This window comes from Gymnoscopelus braueri (assembly GCF_963280865.1).
Source record: "Gymnoscopelus braueri genome assembly, chromosome: 21".
Taxonomy (NCBI): domain Eukaryota; kingdom Metazoa; phylum Chordata; class Actinopteri; order Myctophiformes; family Myctophidae; genus Gymnoscopelus; species Gymnoscopelus braueri.
In genome coordinates, this window is record NC_137623.1 from 39,063,139 (window position 1) to 39,088,626 (window position 25,488).

General features: G+C 41.8%; 2 protein-coding genes across 3 annotated transcripts in view; one reads left to right on the forward strand and one right to left on the reverse strand.

Moving 5' to 3' along the window:
• Nucleotides 1-11,577, reverse strand: part of LOC308077311 (GTPase IMAP family member 4-like) — a 128,185-nt gene extending 116,608 nt beyond the window's left edge. For both annotated transcript variants that reach the window (XM_080417946.1, XM_080417942.1), the window contains exons 1-4: nucleotides 11,468-11,577; nucleotides 11,210-11,286; nucleotides 7,657-7,868; nucleotides 6,153-6,252 (exon numbers count right to left, since the gene is read on the reverse strand). In XM_080417946.1, the coding sequence (XP_080274072.1) occupies nucleotides 6,153-6,252; nucleotides 7,657-7,792 (236 nt within the window). In that variant the 5' untranslated portion in view covers nucleotides 7,793-7,868; nucleotides 11,210-11,286; nucleotides 11,468-11,577. The remainder of the gene's footprint in view (nucleotides 1-6,152; nucleotides 6,253-7,656; nucleotides 7,869-11,209; nucleotides 11,287-11,467) is intronic.
• Nucleotides 11,578-19,060: 7,483 nt separating this feature from the next.
• Nucleotides 19,061-23,821, forward strand: LOC308076993 (C-reactive protein-like; the record flags this gene model as incomplete). Its single annotated transcript, XM_080417517.1, has 3 exons — nucleotides 19,061-19,188; nucleotides 20,331-20,662; nucleotides 23,784-23,821. The coding sequence occupies 3 exons, from the start codon at nucleotides 19,061-19,063 to the stop codon at nucleotides 23,819-23,821; spliced, it is 498 nt and encodes a 165-aa protein (XP_080273643.1).
• Between the last annotated feature and the right edge of the window lie 1,667 nt (nucleotides 23,822-25,488).

Genomic DNA, 25,488 nt, shown 5'->3' on the forward strand with positions numbered 1-25,488 from the left:
GCCTAACTCAGCCTGGCTCTATATGACTTCTCACTGTCAAACTGACATGTTTAACCCATGAGTCAGGGCCTTGCTGTATCAGTGTGACTTCAGTATACTTGCCTACCGATCTTATGATTGTATTAAGTTCGAGGTTGTACGGAACTAATTCTAGTATTAGTTCTCTCCTTTCCTCTAGAGACGGCATGTGTTTTGCGCAGGCCCTCCGAGGTCACTGATTATCTCTGGAGGAATACAATAACAGCTAATTGGAGTTAACTTGACCATCTATGACAAAGCAACAACACCTCCAGCGACGTCGGTCAGAGCCGAGGTCAATGTGTTGTTTGAGACATTTGGACGCTGTTTGTCCATGATAAACTGTCACACCATCAGCTTGTCATCTTCTCTCTCAACCTACGAGCGAGGCTCCTCATGGCCAGATGTCATCGTCAGAGCTGATAACTTCATTTGTGTATAACTATTGTGATCATTGACTGTTTAGTCAGAGAGATATTTTTGTTGTACGGTGCCTCGTGTATTGATTCTTTCTCTTAACTCTTTGACTGCGGACGACGCGATAACGCGTCAAGTGCTACTTTGTCCAGTTGGCCGTCGACGCGCTCGACGCGCTGGACGCGCGTTCATTGTTTAATCTCTGATTGCGCTATGCTGCTTAATATTCAATGTTATTCTCGAGTTCCACTTACTTCACGGACATCTGCATCCGGTTTCATGACCTGGATTCCGTTTCCGGTTTTTGATTCTTTTCCCCAGTCATTTTCGTCCAAAATAGGTAAATAAACGGTCTTTCACACGGTATGACGGACAAACGGACAGTTTCTCTTCTATAATCTATGGTCTGGGTGACGATCAGTCATCGCCGTCGTGTATCACGACGGCATTTTGGCGATCAAAACAATCTGGGACGACGTCACTTCCGTTTTCATGTTTTTCACTGTCTAATCTATCAAGAAGGCTGAGAGAGACCCAACGACCTGATCTAGCTGTCATGTGCTGCACTCTAGTGGCGGATTTGTGCTGGGTCTTTACATTATGTCCCCTTAAATTATTTTCATGAGAAAAATTCAAAATATAAAAATAAAAAAACACGAAAATTGCTGGCACTGGGGGAGTACTTTATGAAAATACTCTGGCAGTCAAAGAGTTAATACAATGTCAACTTTTTAATTTGAGAACCGATTTCGTCTCATCCTTTTTACACTGGGTTTTCAGCTGTTTAACTACATATAGTTTTAATTAACATAGAGCAGGATTTACGACCCTTATCAGCTCCCTTATCAGCTCTATCAGGACCTATCCTGCAAACTTTGGAAGCCAATGTTAGCCAATTAGGATTGATTGAATATGAAATATCGGACACATCCATCTTGATCACATGACTATAGAGATACTGTATACAGATTTGCATGATTTTTGGACAGAATCTTAAGGAGTAATTAGCAAAAATTTGTTTTACAAAAGTCAGCCTCCTGGTGGCGCTCTAAAAGGCAGATGTGAAAAATGCAGGGCAAAGGTTTTTCCTTGGCCTCTAGGGATTGTGCATGCAAAGTTTCACGCAGATGGTGCAGTTAGAGGTAAAAGCGTGAATCGGCCTGTTATAGCGCCACCATGAGGCTGATGTGAAGATTTTTGAGTGGCATTTCTTCCTCCTTAACAGGCTAACATTTTCAGGCTAAAAAAACTTTTTTTTTTAACAAAATGCCTCAAATGCCTCAATGCCTCAAATCATGAACTGCGTAGGTATTAGTCTGGAACTTCGGTGAGGAAGATTCATTTCCAAGGGGCGGTTACAAACCGATTCAAACATCATAGCAAAAAAAATCCTACTTTGAATAGTGGGCTCTGATTGGTCAACCCACAAATGTAATTCAAACCGAGGAGCGCCAGACCAATCTGCCAAGGGCTATTTTTTTTACCTGCATTTTAGTTGTCTGGTATATTGGAAATTGTATGAATGCATTTGTATTGATTACATTTTTCTGTATGTCTCTCCCCCACAACATGTGGTACTTTTTTACACACACACACACACACACACACACACACACACACACACACACACACACACACACACACACACACACACACACACACACACACACACACACACACACACACACACACACACACATGCACCACAATGGAGATGAGCTCTCAAGCTTTTTTGTTTTATCCTTTTTAGTAGAGGGGTTATGGCCCAAAAATGTCAACTCCAAGTTAACCCATGTCTACGATGTGTTATAATTATAATGCATTATAATCTGTTTATAACACTGTATAAGTATAGAATAAGCATAATGCTTTATAACAATATTCATAAAACATTATAAATGATCAAGTTTTTCCATCAAATTAGGTCTCTCAATTCAACTGTGAACATAGTTATGAACGTGTTGCCTCATTATAAAGTACCAAGCACTTGCATCCATATAATACTATCACACTTATTTCAGTGAGTGGCCCATTGAAAGCATGCATTTCAATGAGTGGCCCATTGAAAGCATGCATTTCAATGAAATGAGCACATTTAACCCCTGTTGTTAATAATAATAATCTATTATAATTATTGTTAATATCATTAATAATAATAATAATAATAATAATAATAATAATAATAATAATAATAAGGGTAATAATAATAATAATAATAATAATAATAATAATAATAATAATGTAGTCCACACACCTTTGTGGTGTTTGTCACTGGATATATTGGAAAAAAGTATATCTGCATTTAACCCATCTTTAGTGACAGGAGCAGTGGGCACTAGGGGGCAGTGTCTCGGGGAGCAGTTGGGGGTCAAGTATCTTGCTCAGGGACACTTTGACACATTGCTGCAGGGCCTGGAATTGAACCTGAGACCTCTGGGTTCCAAGGCCTCTATAATCATTCAACGATGGCCGCACCTTGTGCCGCGCATGCTTTGAAAGATGTGGTTGGTTGGTTGGTGTGTGTGTGTGTGTGTGTGTGTGTGTGTGTGTGTGTGTGTGTGTGTGTGTGTGTGTGTGTGTGTGTGTGTGTGTGTGTGTGTGTGTGTGTGTGTGTGTGTGTGTGTGTGTGTGTGTGTGTGTGTGTGTGTGTGTGTGTTTCATGGTGGCCACAACAGACGTAGCCGGTTCTGGCACTGTGCTTTGATTTTCCAATTTTCAAAGTAAATATCGATACGTTCTTAACCATTTAAACCCTCTATATAGATGGGTTTCCTGTTTGTAAACATGAGAGGATGATGCGCGCGCAGTGGCGGGATGAGCCTGTAGAGGGCGCTATTACCCGCAGCAGCTCTGGCCATTGTACATTCAGAAAATAAATGGTCTTCACCAGGTTTAATGAAAGTAGATTAAATGATGCAGTTTGTAATATCTTCTTTACTCAATAAAAATGATTTGTCGAAAGTTGGATCTGTTTGTATATAATAGCAGCATTATGCCTATTATGCCTATAATAGCAGCATTATGCCTATCTAAATCCCGAAAATAACGAGAGAGTGAATGGCGCTTCCGGTTCGTTCTCCCCCGCGCATGCGCAAATTGCGCACTCTGCTCTGTGATGACGTCGCGCGGAAACCCATCTATACTTGATTGACCGGAGTCCCTCAGGGTAGTTTGTATCATCGCCGAAACATTGACGATGTATTGCACATGCTGTTTTGCTACAGCTGTTGTCCTGTACCTCCATCAAATCAAATTAAATGAAATAAAACAAACTGGTGTTATATAGCTGGTGGAAAAGAGACGTAAACTGGCTCTGATAATAAAAAATGGTGAAGGTATGAGGAAGAGTATCAAACTGATGGTGGAGGTTGAATGACAAGGAAACTCTTTGCAAAATATAAAATGTAATTCCCCCTCTGTCTCTATCTATCAACTGAACATCATGTTGAATAGCCAGTCTGTCAAGAGAGAGAACTAGATCTGTGTAAACCAGGGGTTTTCAACCAGTGGTCCGGGGACCACGGGTGGTCCTTGAGGGGGTTCCAGGGGGTCCCCAGCCAAATTAATAGTTAGCAACCAAATTGACCCTTATATGTCTTTACAAATGGTACCTAACGGGTCCATTTGGTTCCATTTGTACACTCTCAGAGTTAAATGAACACTAGTGATGATGATACAGTGTAGATTGGGATCCCCAAGAAATTTCAACGGTTGAGTCCCTGGCATATCTTTTCAAATGGGGGTCCCTGGGCTAATACTTGTCAATTTGGGGGTCCTTGATGCGAAAACGGTTGAAAACCACTGGTGTAAACCATGATTGACAGTAGAATGTGGAGGAGGTTGCGTGACAAGGAAACAATACATTTGCCAAAAGTTGCATCTTGTTCCATCTGTGAATATCCATCATTCCATCAAGTTGAATATCTAGTTTTGGATAGACAATTAGACATGCAACATTCATGTGCACACAAGCACCATAACAACACCGATTTACAGTTAAGTTCTTATAACATGTCAAAATAAAAGTTCATTAAATATAGTAAACATGTTGTGTTGCCAAGAACTTAACCCATTAACACCTGAGGTTGATTCTACAAATGCCTTCTGAATCAGTATAGTTCTCAAACCTGTTCGTGCCAAGGACCCCAAAAATGATATGTATTTGGACGCGGACCCGCCATCTGAAAATGTTTTGTGCCAGGGACCACCAGATTTGTGTTAAAAAAAGTCAAAATTATTCAAAATATTTCAAACACTTTCAAGATTTTTCAAACATAGTTAAAATATAGGAAGTGATGCACTGTGAGCTTGCATATCTGCTATTTTTGAATAGCCAACGCTAAAATCTAAAAAATGATGCAGATGTTTTGCCGGTTTTAACAAGTTAAAGGATGTTTTTCTTTTCACCAAGCTCATAATGCACATAATGCATAATCGTGCATAGCTTTATTACTGAGAAACTTTTTAAACAGAATCCTAGACAGACGGTCATGCAGTTTTTGCATTTCTATGTTTATTCAGAACATATTTAATAATAATAATAATAATAATAATAAGGGTAGTAATAATAATAATAATAATAATAATAATAATAATAATAATAATAATAATATGTGTATTACAAAATAAGTAAGATCTAACTTGTGTCTTTGTATCAATTTTTTTCCATTGCCCTAAAGTACTTCCATAGCAACATTATGACTTGAAGTTTAAGTTGCTTAACCCTTCTACTATTTGACAGCTATGTAAACGTATATGTTCATATGCATTGTAGTCAATAAAAAACATTGATAAATCAATCAATCAACCAACTTGTGTCTGAAAAAAACACCTAAGCGAATGGTTTTAATCATAGAAGATGCAAGGCAGTTCAATTCAACACTTTTTACAATTTTACCCTATGTTACCCTCATAGGAGCAAGGAGAAGTCTTGTGCAAAGTTTGCCACTCTTGTCAAATCTATAGTTATTGTTGCATGCTCACCTGGGAGATCCACACACTCCCTAGAGCTGTTGTCTGTACAGAGCTGTAAGAAGAGGGCGGGCACACACACACACACACGCACACACGCACGCACGCACGCACGCACGCACGCACGCACGCACGCACGCACGCACGCACGCACGCACGCACGCACGCACGCACGCACGCACGCACGCACGCACGCACACACACACACACACACACACACACACACACACCTCTGTATTCTGTGTTGGTCCTCCAGTCTATCAGGTCGATCTCTGCTGTACCAGCGATCACCAGCTCCAGCTCCCTGGCATCAATCACTGACACCAACCTGGAGTCCACCACCTAGTACACACATAAACGCACTTATTGTGACAAAACACATTTATGTAAACTAATTGATTTATTGAATTCATTATGATGGCCTGCAGTATTGGAGTTACCAATAATGTTGCTGATAATGCAGCTAATACTGACAATATAGCACCTTTAACAAGGTTTAATTTGTTCAAGGTAACACGTCGTTGCTGTCGGTCAGTTTTTGTCGTATAGATTAATGTCCTACTTCGTCATACAAGAGTTTTGCATAAAAGTTGTGAAAATAGCCGATTTAGCTTGTCTATTTTCACTATGTTATTAAAAAAAATCTAACAATAATAAAAGGTTTTCACCCGACAGGGATGTGTGCATTTTCTTATACATTTATTTAATTAATTCATTTGTTTAATTATTTTTATAGTGGTATTTACCTGGGATACCATCTAGTGTGTTCCACCCATGGATCATCTCCCGACTCCCACAAGTTCAGGGCTCCGTCACAGCAGAAACACTTCACGCGATCACCCAAGCCTGAAACGCAGGACAGTTCAATTACCTGATATCAAGTAAGAAGGACAGGTGTGAATAGAGAGAGAGAAGGATGAGGCTGGCAGGGCACTGCAATCAGGCACCTGGAACTTGGCAAGCAAACTGACACTGCGGGAGCAAAGCCAGGAAAGATAAGATAAGATAAGATAAGATAAGATAAGATAAGATGTTTATTTGTCATTGCATGATCAACATACAGCGAAATGTTGTTTGGTACATCCATAACAACAGCATCAGCAACAAAGAGAAAAAAGGATAAATATAAAATATATAACACTGCTCGAGCAATAAAACCCTTAGTCTGTTCAATAGGTCAGTCAGTTCAGTCCATAGTCACCTGTCAAAAATTCATAAGAAGGACATCCATAATGCATATAGTAGGAAAATAAATTAAGATAAAATATACAATATATAAATAGACAATAAAAACTCACACAAATTGTTCATGTGTGTGTGCGTGTGCGTGCACGTGGTTGCGCGCGCGCATGCGAGTCCAGCAGCACTTTCACAGCCTTTGGGAAAAAACTGTTTGACAGCCTGTTGGTTTTGGCCTTAAAGACCTTCAGCCTGCCCGAGGGGAGGGTCTGAAACAGGTGGTGTCCAGGATGGCAAGAAGCGCACCACCTACCTAGATGCACTGCGGTGCAACATAGCTAACAACCCAGTAGAGCTCAAGGCCCTGGTGTTAGATATGAATGTGTGGAGGGCAGCGATTCAGTAAGCCTGAGTTGGTGTTGAATAGACCGCACTCTAGCATCGCATCGGTACTGTGAATACTCTCCTCCCCCGGGGACAGGGAAGTATTACGTTTTATTTACGTTTCTACTCACTGCAGTTTCCCCGACTGCCACATTAATCACGGTACATTTTGTGTTGGAGAATGGAGACTATTGTCACCATCTTTAATAATCACTTGTAAAAAGGGGGTTAGAATTCACCGCGGTGCATCCGGCTTGGTTGAGCGTCTATACGAACAATTGTGTTCGGGCCATGTAATCCTACGGGCTGGGGTGGCACCTGTGAGCAGGGAATGTTGGGCGGGAGGAGTAGGAATGGAGGCTCTATGTCCTCCCGGTGCGAGCTCCTCACTGGCAGGTGAGTCAGTAGGACACAACAGCAGTGACAACACACAAATGTGTGTGTGGAGGAATTAATTGGCATACAAAAGTCTTTAATTCAGTGTGAAGCTAAAGTAATTTATATTAAACACAGCCATGAAAGTACAGATGGTGAGGAATTCTCTGTGCTGCTAACCTCCTCTTTAACAGGGCGGTAGTGCGGTCCAGCCATAACGATTACACCGGACCAGTGCTTTTATAACCATTATTTTGTATAATATCAACTACATTAATTGTTGGCAACTCTGCTTTGATACACAGTCCTTACCTTCGTAGTAGAAGCCGGCTTGGGCCAGCTGGTCGGGACGGACAGGGATGTGAGAGGGCCAGTTTACGAAGGTGAGCAGTCGGTCTTCGCTCTGCTGCATGGCTGGATTGGACACGTTACTGAGAGCCAGGGACATGTTGTCTGCCGCGTCCTCTCGGACGGAGCGGCAGCTTGGGAAATGCTCTGTCGCCCAGCTCCAATATAGAAATACTCTGTTACAAGTAAAAGTCCAGAGTTCAAAAATATTCTTGAGTAAAAGTACAAAAGTATTGGCATAAAAATGTACTTAAAGTACCAACAGTAAAAGTGCTAAAATGTTTGAAAACATCCTGTCTGTCCATGTGTGTCCGTCCGTGTGTATGTGTATGTGTCTGTGTGTGTGACTGTGAGCAACACATCTCCATCAACGCTGGACCGAAAGGCTTTTTTTTTTAAATCGGCCTCATTGTGGTGCTAAAACGGACCATTTTACATTTTTGCCTTATGACCTTTGAAGCTTAGGTTGTACAATAAAACATTTCCCCCCCTGGAATCCTTGGATCCTGACGCAACTCATCACATAGGCCATTTTTGCCTTACAAGATTTTCCACCATTTAGCATTTTCAGATTTTGTTGCTGCATTCATTCATTCGTTGCATTTTGTGCAAAACAGCCATTCCCGCAAACTTTGTTCTAAAAATTTGTTTTGCTAAATTAGACCTGCTGGTGGCGCTATAACAAGCCAATCTTAAAAGGGTGGTATTTGTTCCGCAACATAGTGTGAATATGCGTGCAAAGTTTGACCGCAATCGGACGCTGCGTTCATGATTTGCAGCATTTTGTTTAAAACAAGCCACTTTAGACGTGAATCTTAGCCAATCAAGATGGAATATGAAAGATCATGTGTACCGATTTGCGTGCATTTTGTATAAAATCGGAAGGAGTCATATAAAAAAATGTGTTTTACATAAGTCGGCCTCCTGGTAGCGCAATAAAAGGCAGACGTGAAAAATGCAGGGCAATGGTTTTTCCTTGACCTCCTTGAGGAGTGCACATACAAAGTTTTGCACAGATCGGTGCAGTTATAGGTAAAAACACGAATCGGCCTGTTATAGCGCCACCATGAGGCTGATTTGAAAATTTTCAAGTGGCATTCTTCCTCTGCATAGTGGGAATGTGCGTGCAAAATGTCACAGAAATTACATGCTGTGTTCATGATTTGAGGCATTTTGTTCAAAACGGAGCACTCTTTTAAACTTTGGAAGCCATTTTTAAGTTTCGTTTAATGACTATAGAGATACTGTGTACCGATTTGCGTGACTTTTGGACAAAATCTGTAGGAGTGGGCCTACTGTCAAAAAAATAGTTTTGCAAAAAGCGGCCTCCTGGTGAAACAGCCTGATCTCCAGAGAATACCGTAACATTGCACGGAACGAGTGCACTTCATTCCGTGGATAGTCGCCTCGGAACTCCCAAATTGCGTGCATATGTATGGCGAGTCCCACGGTGGGCGTAACCAGTCGCAACACGGAAAAAACCCGGAAGCAGAGCAGTCCGCACAATAAAATTTACGATTCTGTGCCTATCGGTACATAACTCAAACGGCGCTGAGTAGGCACAGGCGAATGTCCCACCGTTCAGGACGGCAACTCGGTCGCCTTAGCTCCCTCGGTGGTCCTTCACGGGGTGACAATTCGCCTGTGACTGCGCGCCTCCGAAATGGTTTTGTCACAAAGGCAGCGCCGTACCATATGCACGCAATTCGGGAGTTCCGAGGCGGCTATCCACGGAATGAAGTGCACTCGTTCCGTGCAATGTTACGGTATTCTCTGGAGATCGGGTTGGGTGAAACTATAACAAGCCCATGTAATCAAATTTTGGGCAGAGATTCTGAATTGCCATCCAAGGAGTGTGTGCACAGTTGCGCTGCGATCAAGCCAACGGTGCGGGAGATTAGCTGTTCACAGACGGACGGACACACACACACACACGGAGAGACGGACGGACGGACGGACGGACGGACACACGGATGGACGGACAGGGTGCAAAACATACTCTCTCGCCATGACTTTCGGCCTGGCGGAGACAATAAACACTCCACAATCATAGGAAACCCTCCATCCACAACCTGGAACCTTCTCCAACCTAAAAGTTAGCTCACTTCTGATCAAAGTTAGGTGCATTCGCATTAAACTATTTTGACACTGCATTCAATTAAAATCCTGGCATGCCCATCACTTTACCTGCCAATCACGAGTATAACCGTTGATGAAAAATACACCCGTTTACTGCCATCCACGAGTATAACACTTTTTTTTTTTTTTTTTTTTTTTTTAATTTATCCACACAGAACCAGAGATATCACGATCCAAAGATTTCTAGCTCCATTCACTCCTTGGTTAACTTATTACTTTAAAATCCTGTATCTCGGCTCCTGTGTAAAAAAAAATTAAACACTGGCACTGGGGGAAGTAAAATAAAAAAAACCCTCTGGCAGGGAATGTGTTAATCACTCATCATGTACCAGGCCTACATATCTTTTTTGTCTCTCAAGTTTCCATGTTCCAGTATTCCATTGGCATTTTATCCTTGACGTTTCCGTGTGTGTGTGTGTGTGTGTGTGTGTGTGTGTGTGTGTGTGTGTGTGTGTGTGTGTGTGTGTGTGTGTGTGTGTGTGTGTGTGTGTGTGTGTGTGTGTGTGTGTGTGCGTGCGTGCGTGCGTGCGTGCGTGCGTGCGTGCGTGCGTGCGTGCGTGCGTGCGTGCGTGCGTGCGTGCGTGCGTGCGTGCGTGCGTGCGTATGTGTCAACATTAAGTTTAATTATGACACCAATTGTGGTTTCCATTCAGGTGAACAGGTTTCTATGTTGATGAGAAAGTCTAAGGTATGCCCCACAAACCAGTACACAATAAGTGATTAATGAAGGGCGTGACAGGACTTATATTGAATGCAGTGTCACAATAGTTGTAATATTAAAAAAAAGTGCAAAAATCGGCCTCCTGGTGGGGCTATAATAGGGTAAAGTTAAAACCGTGGCATTTGTTCCGTAATGTAGTGCAAATGTTTCACCGCAATCGGACACTGCGTTCATGATTTGCGGCGTTTTGTTCAAAACGGGCCACTCCTGCAAACTTTGGAAGTCAATCTTTGCCAATCAGGATGGAATATGAAAAATCTGTAAGACCTGTTTAGTTTAATGACTATACTGTGTACCAATTTACAGTTAAAAACAATAATCAACAATATTATACAGATTTTAACCGGTTAGAACTACACCTTCTTCCTGTCATTATCAGTCATCAAATCAGTTGACGGCCATGTTGTATACTTGACGGTGTTCACTTCATTTTGTTTTGAAGTTCATCAGTCAAATGTGGTTGTTTTGAGGTGGATTCTTCCAAGAGACAAACATTGTTCTATTCATTCCACAGTTAAACCATTTCACCATGTTCACCTACACTGCACTTTATAGACCAATATGGAAGAACATTTTCACCAATGTGATGGGGAAAAAATAAGTGATTATAAAAACATTTCTCAAAATAATGATTTGGTAATGTTAGTATAAATTTACCTTGGTTCTGTGACAGAAGGCGCTGACTGGACCTGATTACAGCTGCACGAGGCGGTGCTTCTGGAATGTCTTGTATTCTAAGAGCGTGAAAATACTGATACAGGTCAACAATGGAAAGGATATATATATATATATATATATACAGTATATATATATATATATATATATATATATATATATATATATATATATATATATATAAAAAAACATATATGTATATATAAACATAATATACTATGACACATAATATGTTGTTACCTAGTCGTTCTCTCCCTCTACCCTTTCCTCTCTTGAATGGCTACTATCTGCTGGTGTTTCTGTGCTGTCTTACATTTCAAAAGGGAGAAAAGAATGATACAGCTCAACAATACAGACATGAGAAACAATCTGTCTGTCTGTCTGTCTGTCTGTCTCTCTCTCTCTCTCTCTCTCTCTCTCTCTCTCTCTCTCTCTCTCTCTCTCTCTCTCTGCTGCTTATCAGGATAATCAAACTAGTTACACTGCATTTCTATGCCCTTCATTATCTAATGACTCATCATGTACGTATCTGTTTGGACTCACCTGTAACAGGTGACCTGTTTGTTGTTTTATTGTGAAGATGTTCTATTGTGATTTAACTACCTAGAGCCTGGATTCACACATCCAGTTTCAGATACATAATTATGTGAACAATTTACACTAAACTGACCACAGAGCTGTGTGTGTGTGTGTGTGTGTGTGTGTGTGTGTGTGTGTGTGTGTGTGTGTGTGTGTGTGTGTGTGTGTGTGTGTGTGTGTGTGTGTGTGTGTGTGTGTGTGTGTGTGTGTGTGTGTGTGTGTGTGTGTGTGTTTGTGTGTGTGTGTGTGTCAACATTAAGTTTAATTATGACACCAAAATAAAATATTTCCAACATTTTGCTTGTGTTATATTTATTTATTGTCTCCGCCAGGCCGAAAGGCATGGCGAGAGAGTATGTTTTGCACCCTGTCCGTCCGTCCGTCTGTCCGTGTGTGCGTGGCTAAAAATGGCTTCCACAGTTTGCAGGAGTGCTCCGTTTTGAACAAAATGCCTCAAATTATGATCACAGCATGCAATTTCCCTGAAATTCAGCACACACATTCCCACTATGCTGAGGAAGAAATGCCACTTCAAATTTTTCAAATCAGCCTCATGGTGGCACTATAGCAGTCCGATTCGTGTTTTTACCTATAACTGCACCGATCTGTATAAAACTTTGTATGCGCACTCCCTACAGGTCAAGGAAAAACCTTTGCCCTGCATTTTTCACATCTGCCTTTTATAGCGCCACCAAGAGGCCGACTTATGTAAAAAACATTTTTTATATTACTCCTTCCCATTTTATCCAAGTTTCACGCGAATCGGTACACATGTCTCTATAGTCATGTGATCAAGACGGATCTGTTTGATTTTTCATATTCCATCCTGATTGGCTAAGATTAACATCTAAAGTTTGCAGTAGTGGCTTGTTTTGAACAAAATGCCGCAAATCATGAACACAGCGTCTGATTGCACTGAAACTTTCCACGCACATTCACACCATGTTGAGGAACAAATGCCACCCTTTTAACATTGGCCTGTTGTAGCGCCACCAGCAGGTCAAATTTAGCAAAACACATTTTTAGAACAAAATGCCTCAAATCATGAATGCAGTGTCCGATTGCCGTGCACGGCCTAGGAAGAAATGGCACCCTTTTCACAATGGCCTATTATAGCACCACCAGGAGTCCAAAATAACCTACGTGACCTGGCGGAGACCTGTGCTGCGAGGAGCACTTTTTCTAGTTTTCCTCTACTTTTGAAATATTTGATGTCACATCAGGATGCAATGATCATCAGACTCCCTCCCCAGTCAGAGTTCGGATGTTGAATGAATGTAGAATTATGTGCAGGATATCGTTTGCATACCGATGCGTGTAGAAAAATCCTTTCTCTCACACTTATGCCAGTGTACCATAGGCATACCGTATACATACTACGCATACAGCGTTTCGTTGCACCGGCAGGCAATCCACTGTGCCAAGCTTGCTAGTTACGGCCGGATCTCTTGTGGGGTCAGTCGCTACTCGCTACAATATAAACACACACAGCATAGTGTGTGTGCGCGCGCGCGTGCGTGTGTGCGTGCGCGCGCGTGTGCGTGTGTGTTTTAGTGTACTCCACCACTCAGCTAAAAACACACCAGAACAGTCTGTGATACTGATAACATAGCTTCAAATTCCTAGTATGTCATCACAATGCAACCAAAAGAATGCTAGATAGAGATAAATGAAATACTTATCTGAGAAGATTAAGAAACATGGGGCCACACCCTTCTAGGCTTTGAAGTAGATTGGATTTCTAAATCAGTCTGATTCTGTTGTGGTAGTAGTAGCTCCAGGGGTTTTTGGACCGTAGGTCATAGCTTTAAAAAAAAATATCCCTGGACTCCAAGATTTTACACCATTTTGCGTTATCTTCAAGACATATTTAGCTACTAGTCCAAAAATAGCGAAAAGACCATACAAGCTGTTGTGAGATTGTAGTTTGGCTATTTTCACCAATTGTTCACCTATTATAGCAGAATGTTTGCCTATTGCCCAGAATAGGAACGCCAGGGTTCTTGTGGTTAAGGGGTAGTTCAGTGGTTCTCAAAGTGGGGTCCAGGGACACCCAGGGGTCCTTGAGGGGGGTCCAGGGGGTCCCCAGCAAAAGTAGTTAATATAGCATGAAAACCACTTTAACCCTATATACATGGCTATTTAAAAATAGCTGATCTACAGGCTCACACATGTCTTGACACATAGAGCCTGTAGATCTGCTATTTCTGAAATGTTTTTAAGACATTTAAAAAAAAAATGAATATTTTTGAAACATTTTAACAACACAAATCTTGTCTGGGGGTCCCTGGCACAAAATATTTTCAGGTGGGCGTCCGTGGTCAAATACATATTCATTTGGGGGTCCTTGACAAAAAAGTTTGAGAACCACTGGGGTAGTTTATACAATGGCTTCAGTTTCACTTCAATCTTTTGTTTCGTTCAACATGGCTGTTTCTGTGGGCTTCATTCATATAAAAGGTATGTTGTGTATCTTATGATGTTACATTGTTTCTTTTAAATTGATTTGTTGATGCTTGATTTATCTGTTTTTGTGTCTTGTGTTTTATTTGGTTCCATGTTCTTTCGTCAGAACTTCGTTCTACTGAAGAACAATAAATAATGACATTTACCAACGCAAACCATACTTCTTTGTCTCTCTTGCTATTAGCCTCGTCTTAGAGCTAACCATTTTATTAAAATGTTTCTCTGACTGGGGAGGGAGTCTGGGTGATACATAGGTGGGTTCTAATGATCATTACATCCTGATCAGTGAAAGAAAATATTTCAAAAGAAGAAAAAATAAATAAATATTATGTATTATGGACAATCAACAATCTGGAAATATATGTCATAATTCAATTCATCCAATATTGATGAATATCTTTATACAGCTTCGTTCTGTTCTCCTTTTTGTGCCTGGTTGTATACGACTTTTAAAGTACTCTAGAGCTTGCTCCTACACACACTAACACTTACTTTTACTCACTCCCTCTTAGATTTTTCTCCACAATTGTTAAATTGACAGAACTCCCACTATTCTAATGGTACAGTCATCTACAGTTAATCTGGGTCACTCACAAGGAATATGATAGACACTAGAGGGGAGCAGAGTGCTAAAAGAGATGAAATCCTGTAGAAACACAAATTTGAATTGCATGTTGACTCAAGGACCTCTATAGATTGCACCACTATGGTCTCATCTGATCTTGCCACCTCTTCAGTCCAAAAGATAAACAAATTATTATTTTGGTGAAGATCCTTGTACTGATACTTTTCAAAACATCTTGATGACACAACATGTAAAGGCTTTATTTCAAAGTTGTCTGCGCGCTTTGAGCTTGTAGATCAGCAATTTTCGCTGTTTTTGAAAACTTGAAACAACGGCTTGTGATTAAAGGTCACCAGTGGTAGACAAAAGTACTCAACTACTCTACTTGAGTCAAAGTATAGATACTCCTGGTCAAATATTACTCAGCTACGAAGTTGCTCCGAGTTTAAGTACTGAGGACTTACACTTAAAACAATTCTTTTTGTTTGTTTTATGTGTTTTAGCTTATGTGTATTTCGGTTTTTTTAGATCTCTTGTGCAGCACTTTGGTAACCTTGCATTGTAAAAATGTGCTATATAAATAACGTGGATTGGATTGGTGAAGCTTGCTGGATAGTACAACTAATGGCCATACATCTTTACACACCACTGTGCAGAGTTACCAATTAATTTTCCATGTATTGGTTACCTGACTTATCCGCAGCTTTCACATTTTGCTCTGCAGCAGCATTAATAGTTGCCAACAGAGCATAAAGCACGAACACAATTTGGGTCTTCATTACTCTGCTACAGTGTACATGGACAACAATTTTAATAATAATAGATACAATTTATATAGGGCTTTTCTGAGAACTCGAAGTCGCTTTACAAAACAAACAAAATACAAACAACTTTATTAGGAAAAAAATAGATTAAAAAGTTAAAAACTTTAGAAGTAAAGGTAAAATAAGGGGGGGGGGGTAGGTAGGGAATGTGAGTCTGAAAAAGTTGGGTTTTGAGTGTGGTTTTAAACGTGGCGAGGGTGGGGGCAGCTTTGATGTGAGCTGGGAGTGAGTTCCATAGGGAGGGTGCAGCCACTGAGAAGGCCCCGTCACCCCAGGTTCGTTTCTTTGTCCTTGTCAAGGCACCACCCGAACTGAGGGAGTGGGTAGGGGCGTGGCGCTGGAGGAGTTCAGAGAGGAAGGGGGGAGCCTGGTTGTTGAGGGCCTTGTAGGTGGTGATTAGTATTTTTTAAATATTCTGTGCTTGACTGAGAGCCAGTGGAGGTCACGGAGGACTGGTGTGATGATTTATAAGTACACTGTATGTAATGTGTAATTGAGCTCAACTTCAGTTTGGGGGATTGAAGGAAGGGAAAATAATTTTGATTGTATGACTTACGGTTCATGAGTTATAGGCCAAAAATGTCAATCGGCCTGTTATAGCACCACCATGAGACTGATTTAAAAAATGCCATTTCTTCCTGGGCCTAGTGGGAATGTGCGTGCAAAGTTTCACGCCAACCTGACATGTTTTGAGGCATTTTGTTCAAAACGGGCCACTCCTGTAAACTTTGGAAGCCAATCTTAGCCAATCAGGAAGGAATATGATAAATCTAACAGATCCGTCTTGATCACATGACTATAGGTACTAATTTGTATTACTTTGAATTACTTTCATCCACTCTTTTTGACAGGTGGTCATAATAATGAGTTCTATTGAAAGACGAATACATTTAAACAGTGACTCACAACGCGATGCAACGCGTCGTGTTGTGAGCTTGTCGATCAGCTATTTTCAGCTAAGCTTTCCCCACTATATTGCTGGGGTTTAAGTGGTCGAGAAGTCTCTTCTGTGGTGAGATGTAGTGATTTCTGTTCTGACCGAACATCCCAAATGCTTGTTCCACAGTCCAAACCGCAGTCCTCATTCTTACAAATATAGGTCACCCATCAGTAAAAACAAAACAAAAAACACTTGCGCATGTAGACAACTGTACTGGGTCTTGTTGCACTTTTCACATCTAAAGACAATCCAGCACAATACATATACACACAATGCACTGCGCTATATAGTGTCTGTCTCTCCACCTGTCTATTTTACAGTATATGTGTGATTCCTGCCTGTGTCTGTCTTTGTTTGGGCCTATATTGTGTGGGCGTATATGTCTACGTACTGGCTCATGGCTTCCAATTTTGGCACACCTGTCTCTAGTTCCCTCGTTTCTCTCAGCAATGCACATGCCTGCCATCGGCTCATATCAACCTCACAGTATTTCAAGTCCTTGTCTCCACTCTTCATCGCCGCAACGCCACTCTTTTCCCTGTGACAGTACTCAGTGTTCTCGCTGTATTTCACAGTGTTACCTTCTTCTAGTTTTTGCTCCTTTGTTTTTTGTCTGCAACTCAAACAATTTCCCTCTGCCTCTGCTCTGAACCATATTATACAGTACTTACCTGCTTCGCTGCCTGCACCCCTGCCTGCCTGCTGGCTCACAAGCCCACTCTTCCCCACTCCATGTTGTGAATAAATACCTTTACTTGACTCTGTGTTTTGCGTATAATCTTGACAGCTAGAAACGGTGAAAGAAAACGTATAACTGAAATATCAAGGGTGTGTGGTGGGGTCTCAGTTATGTAACGTGAAAGTGAGTTCTGACCGAGCTTACCTTGTTAAATAAGGTTGTCTTAATTCTAATTGACATGCATACATGCACTCGGGTTTGTGATTGTAGTCGTCTAGTTTCTGTATTTGCATTCTGACTATGCTTGTTTGAGCTTATTTGAGCAAGAAGCCTTGAGCTAAAGAGGGGGAGGTTTAAAGGTATAAAATAGAACCTGTCTTAGGGCTCTGCAAACAAGACTGACTGCATTTCTAACTTCATAGACATTGAGGTACGTTGTGGTACAGTATACAGCTTTGTTTTATTATAGTTTTTATTATTTGCATTTACCAACGGTAATGCATAAACCGATTTCCTCAGCTGTAAATTACAGCTGAGGAAATGGTTTAAACATGCTAAAATAGTGGGCAAAATGTATTAAAGCTGAAATTACAAGCACTCAATATGGGCCCTGGGGAAGAATATATACACTGTACAATTCCTCACTCAAAACAACCCTAGTTTTGTAAGTGGCAATATTATTTTGGACGTGTGTGCCCAATCAGAAAAGGTCATCAGACCGTTTTCTCTCTTTATTTATATAGGAAGGTTAAATTGCAACATCCTTATGTGTTAATGGCTGTGTTTAGGCCTATACAGGCTGACTTGTAACTCTTTTTAGACTTCACCCCTTTGACTTGTCGATCACCTCTATCTGGAAGCCTGGTTTTCCCTGGATAGACATACAGAGGATTGTCCATAATGCTGAGCGTTTGTTCTTTTCTAGGTTTGCCAAGACAAAATGAAACTTCTGACCATTCTGTTTCTCAGCACCCTCTCTCTTTGCTCCGTCTTAGGTACACAGTATATCCCATATGTTTCATGTTCTCGTGTATGTGTGCATGTGTATGTATGTGTGTGTGTGTGTGTGTGTGTGTGTGTGTGTGTGTGTGTGTGTGTGTGTGTGTGTGTGTGTGTGTGTGTGTGTGTGTGTGTGTGTGTGTGTGTGTGTGTGTGTGTGTGTGTGTGTGTGTGTGTGTTCATTCATTCATTGACAGCTAGAGGAAGAAGTTATGAATCCCTGCTGATGCCATAATGCCCATCCATCACCAGTGGTGGAAAGTAACTAAGTACTTGTACTCAAGTACTGTACTGTAATATTTTTTGGTATTTTTTACTTTACTGGAGTATTTCAATTTTGTTATACTTTTACATCTACTCCACTACATCTCAGAGGCAAATGGAGTACTTTTTAATCCACTACAGTTATTTGAAAAGGGTTAACTTGAAAACGAGTTACTTTGTAGATTTTGATTATTATTACAAAACATACCACTTCAGCCCTATACTTCGGCTATTTGAAAATAGCCGATCGGTCGTGAGCTTGTAGATCTGCTATTTTCAAAATATTTGTATACATTTTATACACTTGAAAACTTGTGAAATGGGACATTTCATGCATAATGAGTACTTTTACTTTTGGTAGGCCTACTAAAAGTAAAAAGAGGACTTTTACTTATATTTTTACATTATAAAACAATTGAGTACTTCTTCCCAACTGTCCATCACTTCAGGGAGCAGGTCGGTGATTTTCCCGAAGCAGAACTATTACAGCTACGTGGAATTGTTCCCACAGCAGACCATGGCATTGAAGGCCGTCACTCTGTGCATGCGTGTGGGCTCAGCGTTGCCCCTTAAGGAAACCATCCTCTTTGAATACCGCACAAAAGAATGCGATGAGCTCAGCATCTGGCGTATGAAGGACGGCAGGTAAAGCAACTATAATGTCCACTCCACTGTAGCCATTTCAAACCTTTTCATGTCACAAACCCCCAGATTGGCTTTCATCAGTCCCTGGAGCTGCATTTGAAATGATTCTGTCCAGGAAACCCTGAAATATTTTGGTTTTAAATACATTGAATTGTCTATAATTGGAGATGAGAATCATAGCGCTGATATTGAAACATATGGTTAGAATAGTCAATACATGTTTCGTATTGCACTGTAATCATTTCAAATTTAATTAGCAATGCATTACTGTTAATGGCACCTGGGGGTCCCCAGATCCCACTTTGATGTATGTTTCTGGAGAGTGTTATGACATATAACTGAGTGCTCTCTCCATAAAGACAAACTGTTTTGAGTTGCAGTATGTGCAATCAGGAGATCTGCATCATCATGACCATGCCGATAGTTTGTTGTCCAACCATACAGAGACATGAATCAAATGATATATTGTGTTGACCTGCTTGACTTAAAACAATGTAGACCTGTTTGATTTGATGTGAAAAGCTAGTAAGGCTGTCAGTTATGTTTCAATTATGTTCAGGAAACAGCCAGAAATCATGGGAGATTTCATGGAGTGCAAACGTCTCTTGCTTTGCAAATTCTTGATTTGATCGTTTTATCTAACCATTTCAACCCTAATCTGAGTTCCCAGAAGTTTTCGCCATTTCTCGCCTTTCGCATACAAACGGGAGGGGCGAGGAACATTTCAACCCTAATGTCCCTATTCTGGGCTTGCCATAACAGGTGAACATTTGGCGAAAATAGCTTGTACGCCTTGTATATAAAGCTGTATTTGTCAAAGAGATTTGGTGTAGAGGTTAAAAAGGAGTGGGCCAAGGATAGACGTCCAAGGGACCCCAGTCTCAAACGTTTACCCCACCATTTCCAAAGTGTTGTGAGCAGAGGAGAATGACTTGATGTGCAAAGGACATTACTTAGCCACATGTACCCTAGCAACCCTATTCTGGGGCAAACATTCTGCGAAAATAGCAGCTCGTAGAGCTTGTACAGTAGATCAGCTATTTTTTTTACAAAAAAGGAGCGGTCCAAGTATAGAGCCCAGACCCCGGTCAAAAGGGCTTAAGTGGTTAGACTCACATATGTTTTCTCTTTCTCAAATCTAGATATGCGGTTTATCTGGGCGGCGAGAGTGTTCACTTCAGGCTCCCTGAGATTACCTCACTTTTATCTCACATGTGTTTCATCTGGGACTCAAATACGGGCTTGACTTTCTCCTACTGGAACGGCCAGAGGTCCATGATGACTAAACTCCAGCAGGGCTACAAACTCAAAGTCGGAGGCAGGATCATTCTCGGGCAGGACGCAGACAGCCTCCTGGGTCACTTCGACTGGCATCAGAGTTTCGCTGGAGAGATCACCGATGTCAACATGTGGGACCATGTCATCAGTCAACACAGGGTCAATGCCCTGGCTAATAATGTGGCTTTTGAAAGAGGTAATGTTATAAATTGGGAGACAGTGAAACTCCAAGCTAAAGGGAAACAAGCTATGGTGGTTAACAACTGATTTAGCAATTCTGGGGCTCCAAGCAAAGCTTGACTGTAAAATACAGTTAAAGGCAAGCAGTACAGCAGGATTGGAGTTCAGCCAGGTGACTGAAATCATAAACCAACGTGATCATATTCAGACTACACCTGCGATTGTAAACTATCCTCATTGAACTCATTGATGTGATGACGTAGAGGAAAAATAAATACCCTATGTGTTGTCATAACCAATTATTTTAGCTATGCGTCGCATTGTGAGCTTGTCGATCTGCTATTTTCAGCGAAAGCTTTCCCCACAATATGGATGCTGGGTTTTAAGTGGTTAAACACAACTTGTAAGTCGCTCCAGAGCATCTGCTAAATGCCTAAATTGCTCATTCTAAATTGTTTGGGGAAGTACAACAGTAGACGGTTAAATAATATGACAGTGAAATATAATCTGACTGCCGGAGGTCCAACTGTGCCAGAGTAATGAAATGCACCTTATCAGCATCCCCAGTACATAACGGTAAATGTAAATGAGTGAGAACAGCTCCTCTCTCTCTTATCTGTGTGGCAGACCTGCAGGCAAACAGCTCATTTTATATTTGAGTCGTTTCTAAAGCCTTAGCCTGATTCATACTTTGTTCCATGACGGCATCGCACGCCGAAAATAGCCAACCTACAAGCTCACAACGTGCCACGGTTGCGAGGCGTTGTGAACTTGTAGGTCTGCTATTTTTGTCACACTACAAAAGTATGACAAAGTATAAATAAGGCTTAATTGCAGTCCCTGATCAACCCTTGGATGACTGAGAGTCTCCTGGGAATGCATGGATCATAATTACAGCAATCAATCAACTAAACGAGACACAGGATGATCTCATTAAAGAACATACAACATATTAAACCTTTTTTGATAATGTAGTCAAACATTAACAAAAATATGTATACTCTACGAGTGTTGCATGATTAACCCATTGAATACGTCATAGTGATGCCATAGCTCAGTGATGCCATCATACAATGGTATGATGGCATCACTGAGCACAAGCCAGGCAATGTGGCAGCAGGCTGGCCTCCATGTCGGACAGTCTATGGACAGGACCAGTGGTGGACAAAGTACTCAACCGCAGTACTTGATGTATAGACACTCCTCCTGGTCAAATATTACTCACCTACATTATACACACACACACACACACACACGCACGCACGCACGCACGCACGCACGCACGCACGCACGCACGCACGCACACACACACACACACACACACACACACATTTTTGTTCAATAAAGCAATATATTTCTTTAAAGCAAACTACAGTATATATTATTGGATGGGCAGTAGTTAATGTAATGTAATTAAAAGGGGGGAAACTAAACTATGAAGTACTGTCACCCATACTATTTTGGTGTATACCACACTGTACTGTGAGGTTATACTGTCACAGGCAGTGGCGGAACAAATGAAAGCCGGGCCGGGAGGCACAGCGCAGTGATCAGGCCCCCCCTGCGCATCGCGCGCGTGCGTGGGTGCACAGCGCGCGCGCAAAAAAAAATGCTGGTTTTCCGCGGATTCGGTCACTTTTTGGGGGGCTTTTTGTCACTTTATTTCGGTTTTAGGGTTAGGGTAGGGTTAGGTTAGGGTTATGTTGTTTAATTCTTATTTTTGCCTGATTTTACCGATTTATTATCTGACGGCACGGGCCCGCGAGTGTCGCGGGCCGGGAGGCGGCCGCCTCCCTGGCCTCCCCGGACGCTCCGCCCCTGGTCACAGGCCTACAGTGAAGCCCCTTCAGCATGTGTTGCAACCGTGCATAGCTCTTGCCAGCAATGACTGCATGAGGTCATAAATATGAGGAGTGTTGTGCACGCACATCCTAAAACAAGTTATCGGGTGCTGGACAACAATATGTACATCAGGAAAAGAGAGGGGAAGTCCGCACACCGTTTGAGCTCCCAGTGGAAGAGTTTTAGTTTATTGTTAGGCAACGTTTCGACCGTAACCGGTCTTCATCAGGTCCTGATGAAGCTCAAACGGTGTGCGGACTTCCCCTCTCTTTTCCTGAGTGTTGTGTATTTCACAGACATTATAAGGAGCATCTTTACTTCTCCTTGCTCTACCAAGTTGCAACGTTCTTCCACGCCTGACCTGAATAACAGCCTATGTTCAAATACAAATGTCTGTTACTGTATATCTGAAATTAACCTTACTTTGTGGCTTTTTAAGACAAAATAGACCAGATTTTTGCCAGATCTGCTTGCATCTAATGCACTTCCATATCATAATGCATCTAGTATACACTTAACTGGCCTGAACTACAGTATGTGACACACACAATGTCACAGAAGGTCATTTTGGGGAAACAAAGTGCGGGGGGCAGATGGAAATGCAGGGGACATGTCCCCTGTGTACCCTGTCTGACGCCTGCACATATGGCATCTAGTTGATTACAGAGATTACGGATTAGCCCACCAAAACAAAAACTATGGTAATTTTAGTAAGAACACACAACATGTCTCTGCTCATTTTGTGGCCCTCATTCACCCACTTACAGGTTTAGTTTGCTTCCCATGACAGATTCGCTTGGCTCCAGGGAGCTCATTAACTGACAGTCTACTGTGCTCTTTAGATACCTCAAAAAAGAACAGTGTGCTTATCGAAAAACAAATCAGAAAACATGTGATATGTCTTAGATAAGAGGTATGATAACCACATGCCATGGACACTGGTACATCTCATATATGCATACATGTACAGTATGAGATACATGTTTACATTACATATTTATGACTTTAGTTGTAACCTTGCACACAGCATTTTCAGAGCATGTTTATGACCAAGTATTTACTATTTGATCATTCCTTTTTGTTGATTGTGTATGATTATTATTATTGCTGCTACAGTGTCCAAGAAACCAGAACAAAATAATGTTCTTAGGTGCTCGTGCACAAGATGTAACAATAAGAATTAAAAAAAACGTACATCTTTTGGAACCGATTATTTGACAAAGGTCGCAATAATAATAATTTAAAAGAAAAACACAGGGTCTAATAATGGTGTGGCTTCCCTGTGCGGTCTGTAGCTATGGATAGCAAGTTATGTGTTCTGTTTGTGAACTGAGCATTGTTAATGCGAGTTTAGCTGGCTGAGGCGATTTCCCACCATTTAGCATTTCTTCAAAACACTTTTTGCAACTACTTATTCCCCCCAGAAAATATGTGTTTTCTGGGACATACAAATGTCTCAGGGCAGAGTTTGTGTGTACCAACAAACAAATTCAACTATGCTGCTGCGAATGACGAATCAGACGATTCTCATGGAAACGATCGTAAGAGCTGCCCGAGAATGATGAGGTTAGGCTCGCCTCACACCTACGTTTACACAGACAAGATGCCAGTAGAGTGAACAGTGAAGACACGCATCGTTTCGTTTGCCATGTCATTATGTGCACTGACAATTTCCAGAGGGACAACATGGCTAGAAGAAGAGTAGATCCCAGATGGACAGCTTGTGCCCAATTGGCTACTGCCGGTCCATAGCCTGGAGGGATGCATATGCCATATCCTGGAGGGATAATTGCTCTGTGATTATTAATTCACAAAAATGACATAGTTGTGTGTATATGGGTATATTTGGGAATTGAGGTCACTGGCCTATACTGGCAACATGCACAAGAAATGTGATGTTGATCTGCCCAGTTTGTAAGATTTGCTGCGGACGGACGGACGGCCATACACACACGCACACGCACACAGACACGCACACGCACGCGCACACGCACACGCACACGCGCACACACACACACACACACACAGGTCCGGCTTAATGCAGAGGCTTTAGGGGCTGCAGACCAGGGCACCAAGCTCGAGGGGGGCACCAAACGCTTCATGGTCAAAAAGAAAAAGAGACCGAACTGTTGCAAGTAACGGTGTTGAAATACTGTACGGGGGCAGCCAAAATAGCACAACATTGCTGCGTAAATAAGTAGGCTTATTGTTTGTATCAGCTGAGAGCACAGGAGTCTATCCCTGCACAGTTACAATGCACTAGGCCCGTGGGAGATGGATCGCTGAGGTGGAGCACCATACCTACCATCAGCTCCCAGTCCTTAACACACAACTTGCCACACCCAAAGTCATGCCACTCTTACCTGAGTTGGCGGTTCTTGGGGTTGAACCCATGACCTTGTGGTCCAAAGGCGAGAGCTCTACCGACTGAGCTAGAGCTACCCATACATACATCTCGCACCTGACAGAATATAAACCTGTATCCTATATCCTATATCCAACATTGCCTAGAGTGGCATAGAGTTATAATATATCTAGAGGGCGGATTGCCCCGCCCCCAGCTATTCATTTCTACTAAAGTGCTCAGTGGCGTTTTGAAGCACCCGGAAGTAAGAATAGGAACCAATATGGAACCAATATGAACCACTGGAATGGATCCATGGGTCGTGACGCGTCGTGAGCATGCGCACAAAACGGGAGACGCACGCGCAGTAGCATTTTAAGTGCATTCTCAGATTTGACGACCAGGCTTGGCCGCTTCACTGTTCTACCGTAGTTCTGGGGGCTTGGTGGACGCCGACGGTGGGTGTCACAAACGTAACATACCCATATATGGAGAGGTGGTGTCACAAACATGGAGTTGGGCGTCTTGACGTTGAACATAAATAACATGCACAGCGAGGTGCCCGGCGTGAAGTCTGTTGGATTGGCGGTTGTCCAGAACCGATATGCCCATAGCCTAATATGGAGATCAGGTTTACCAGACCCACCGATCCAACC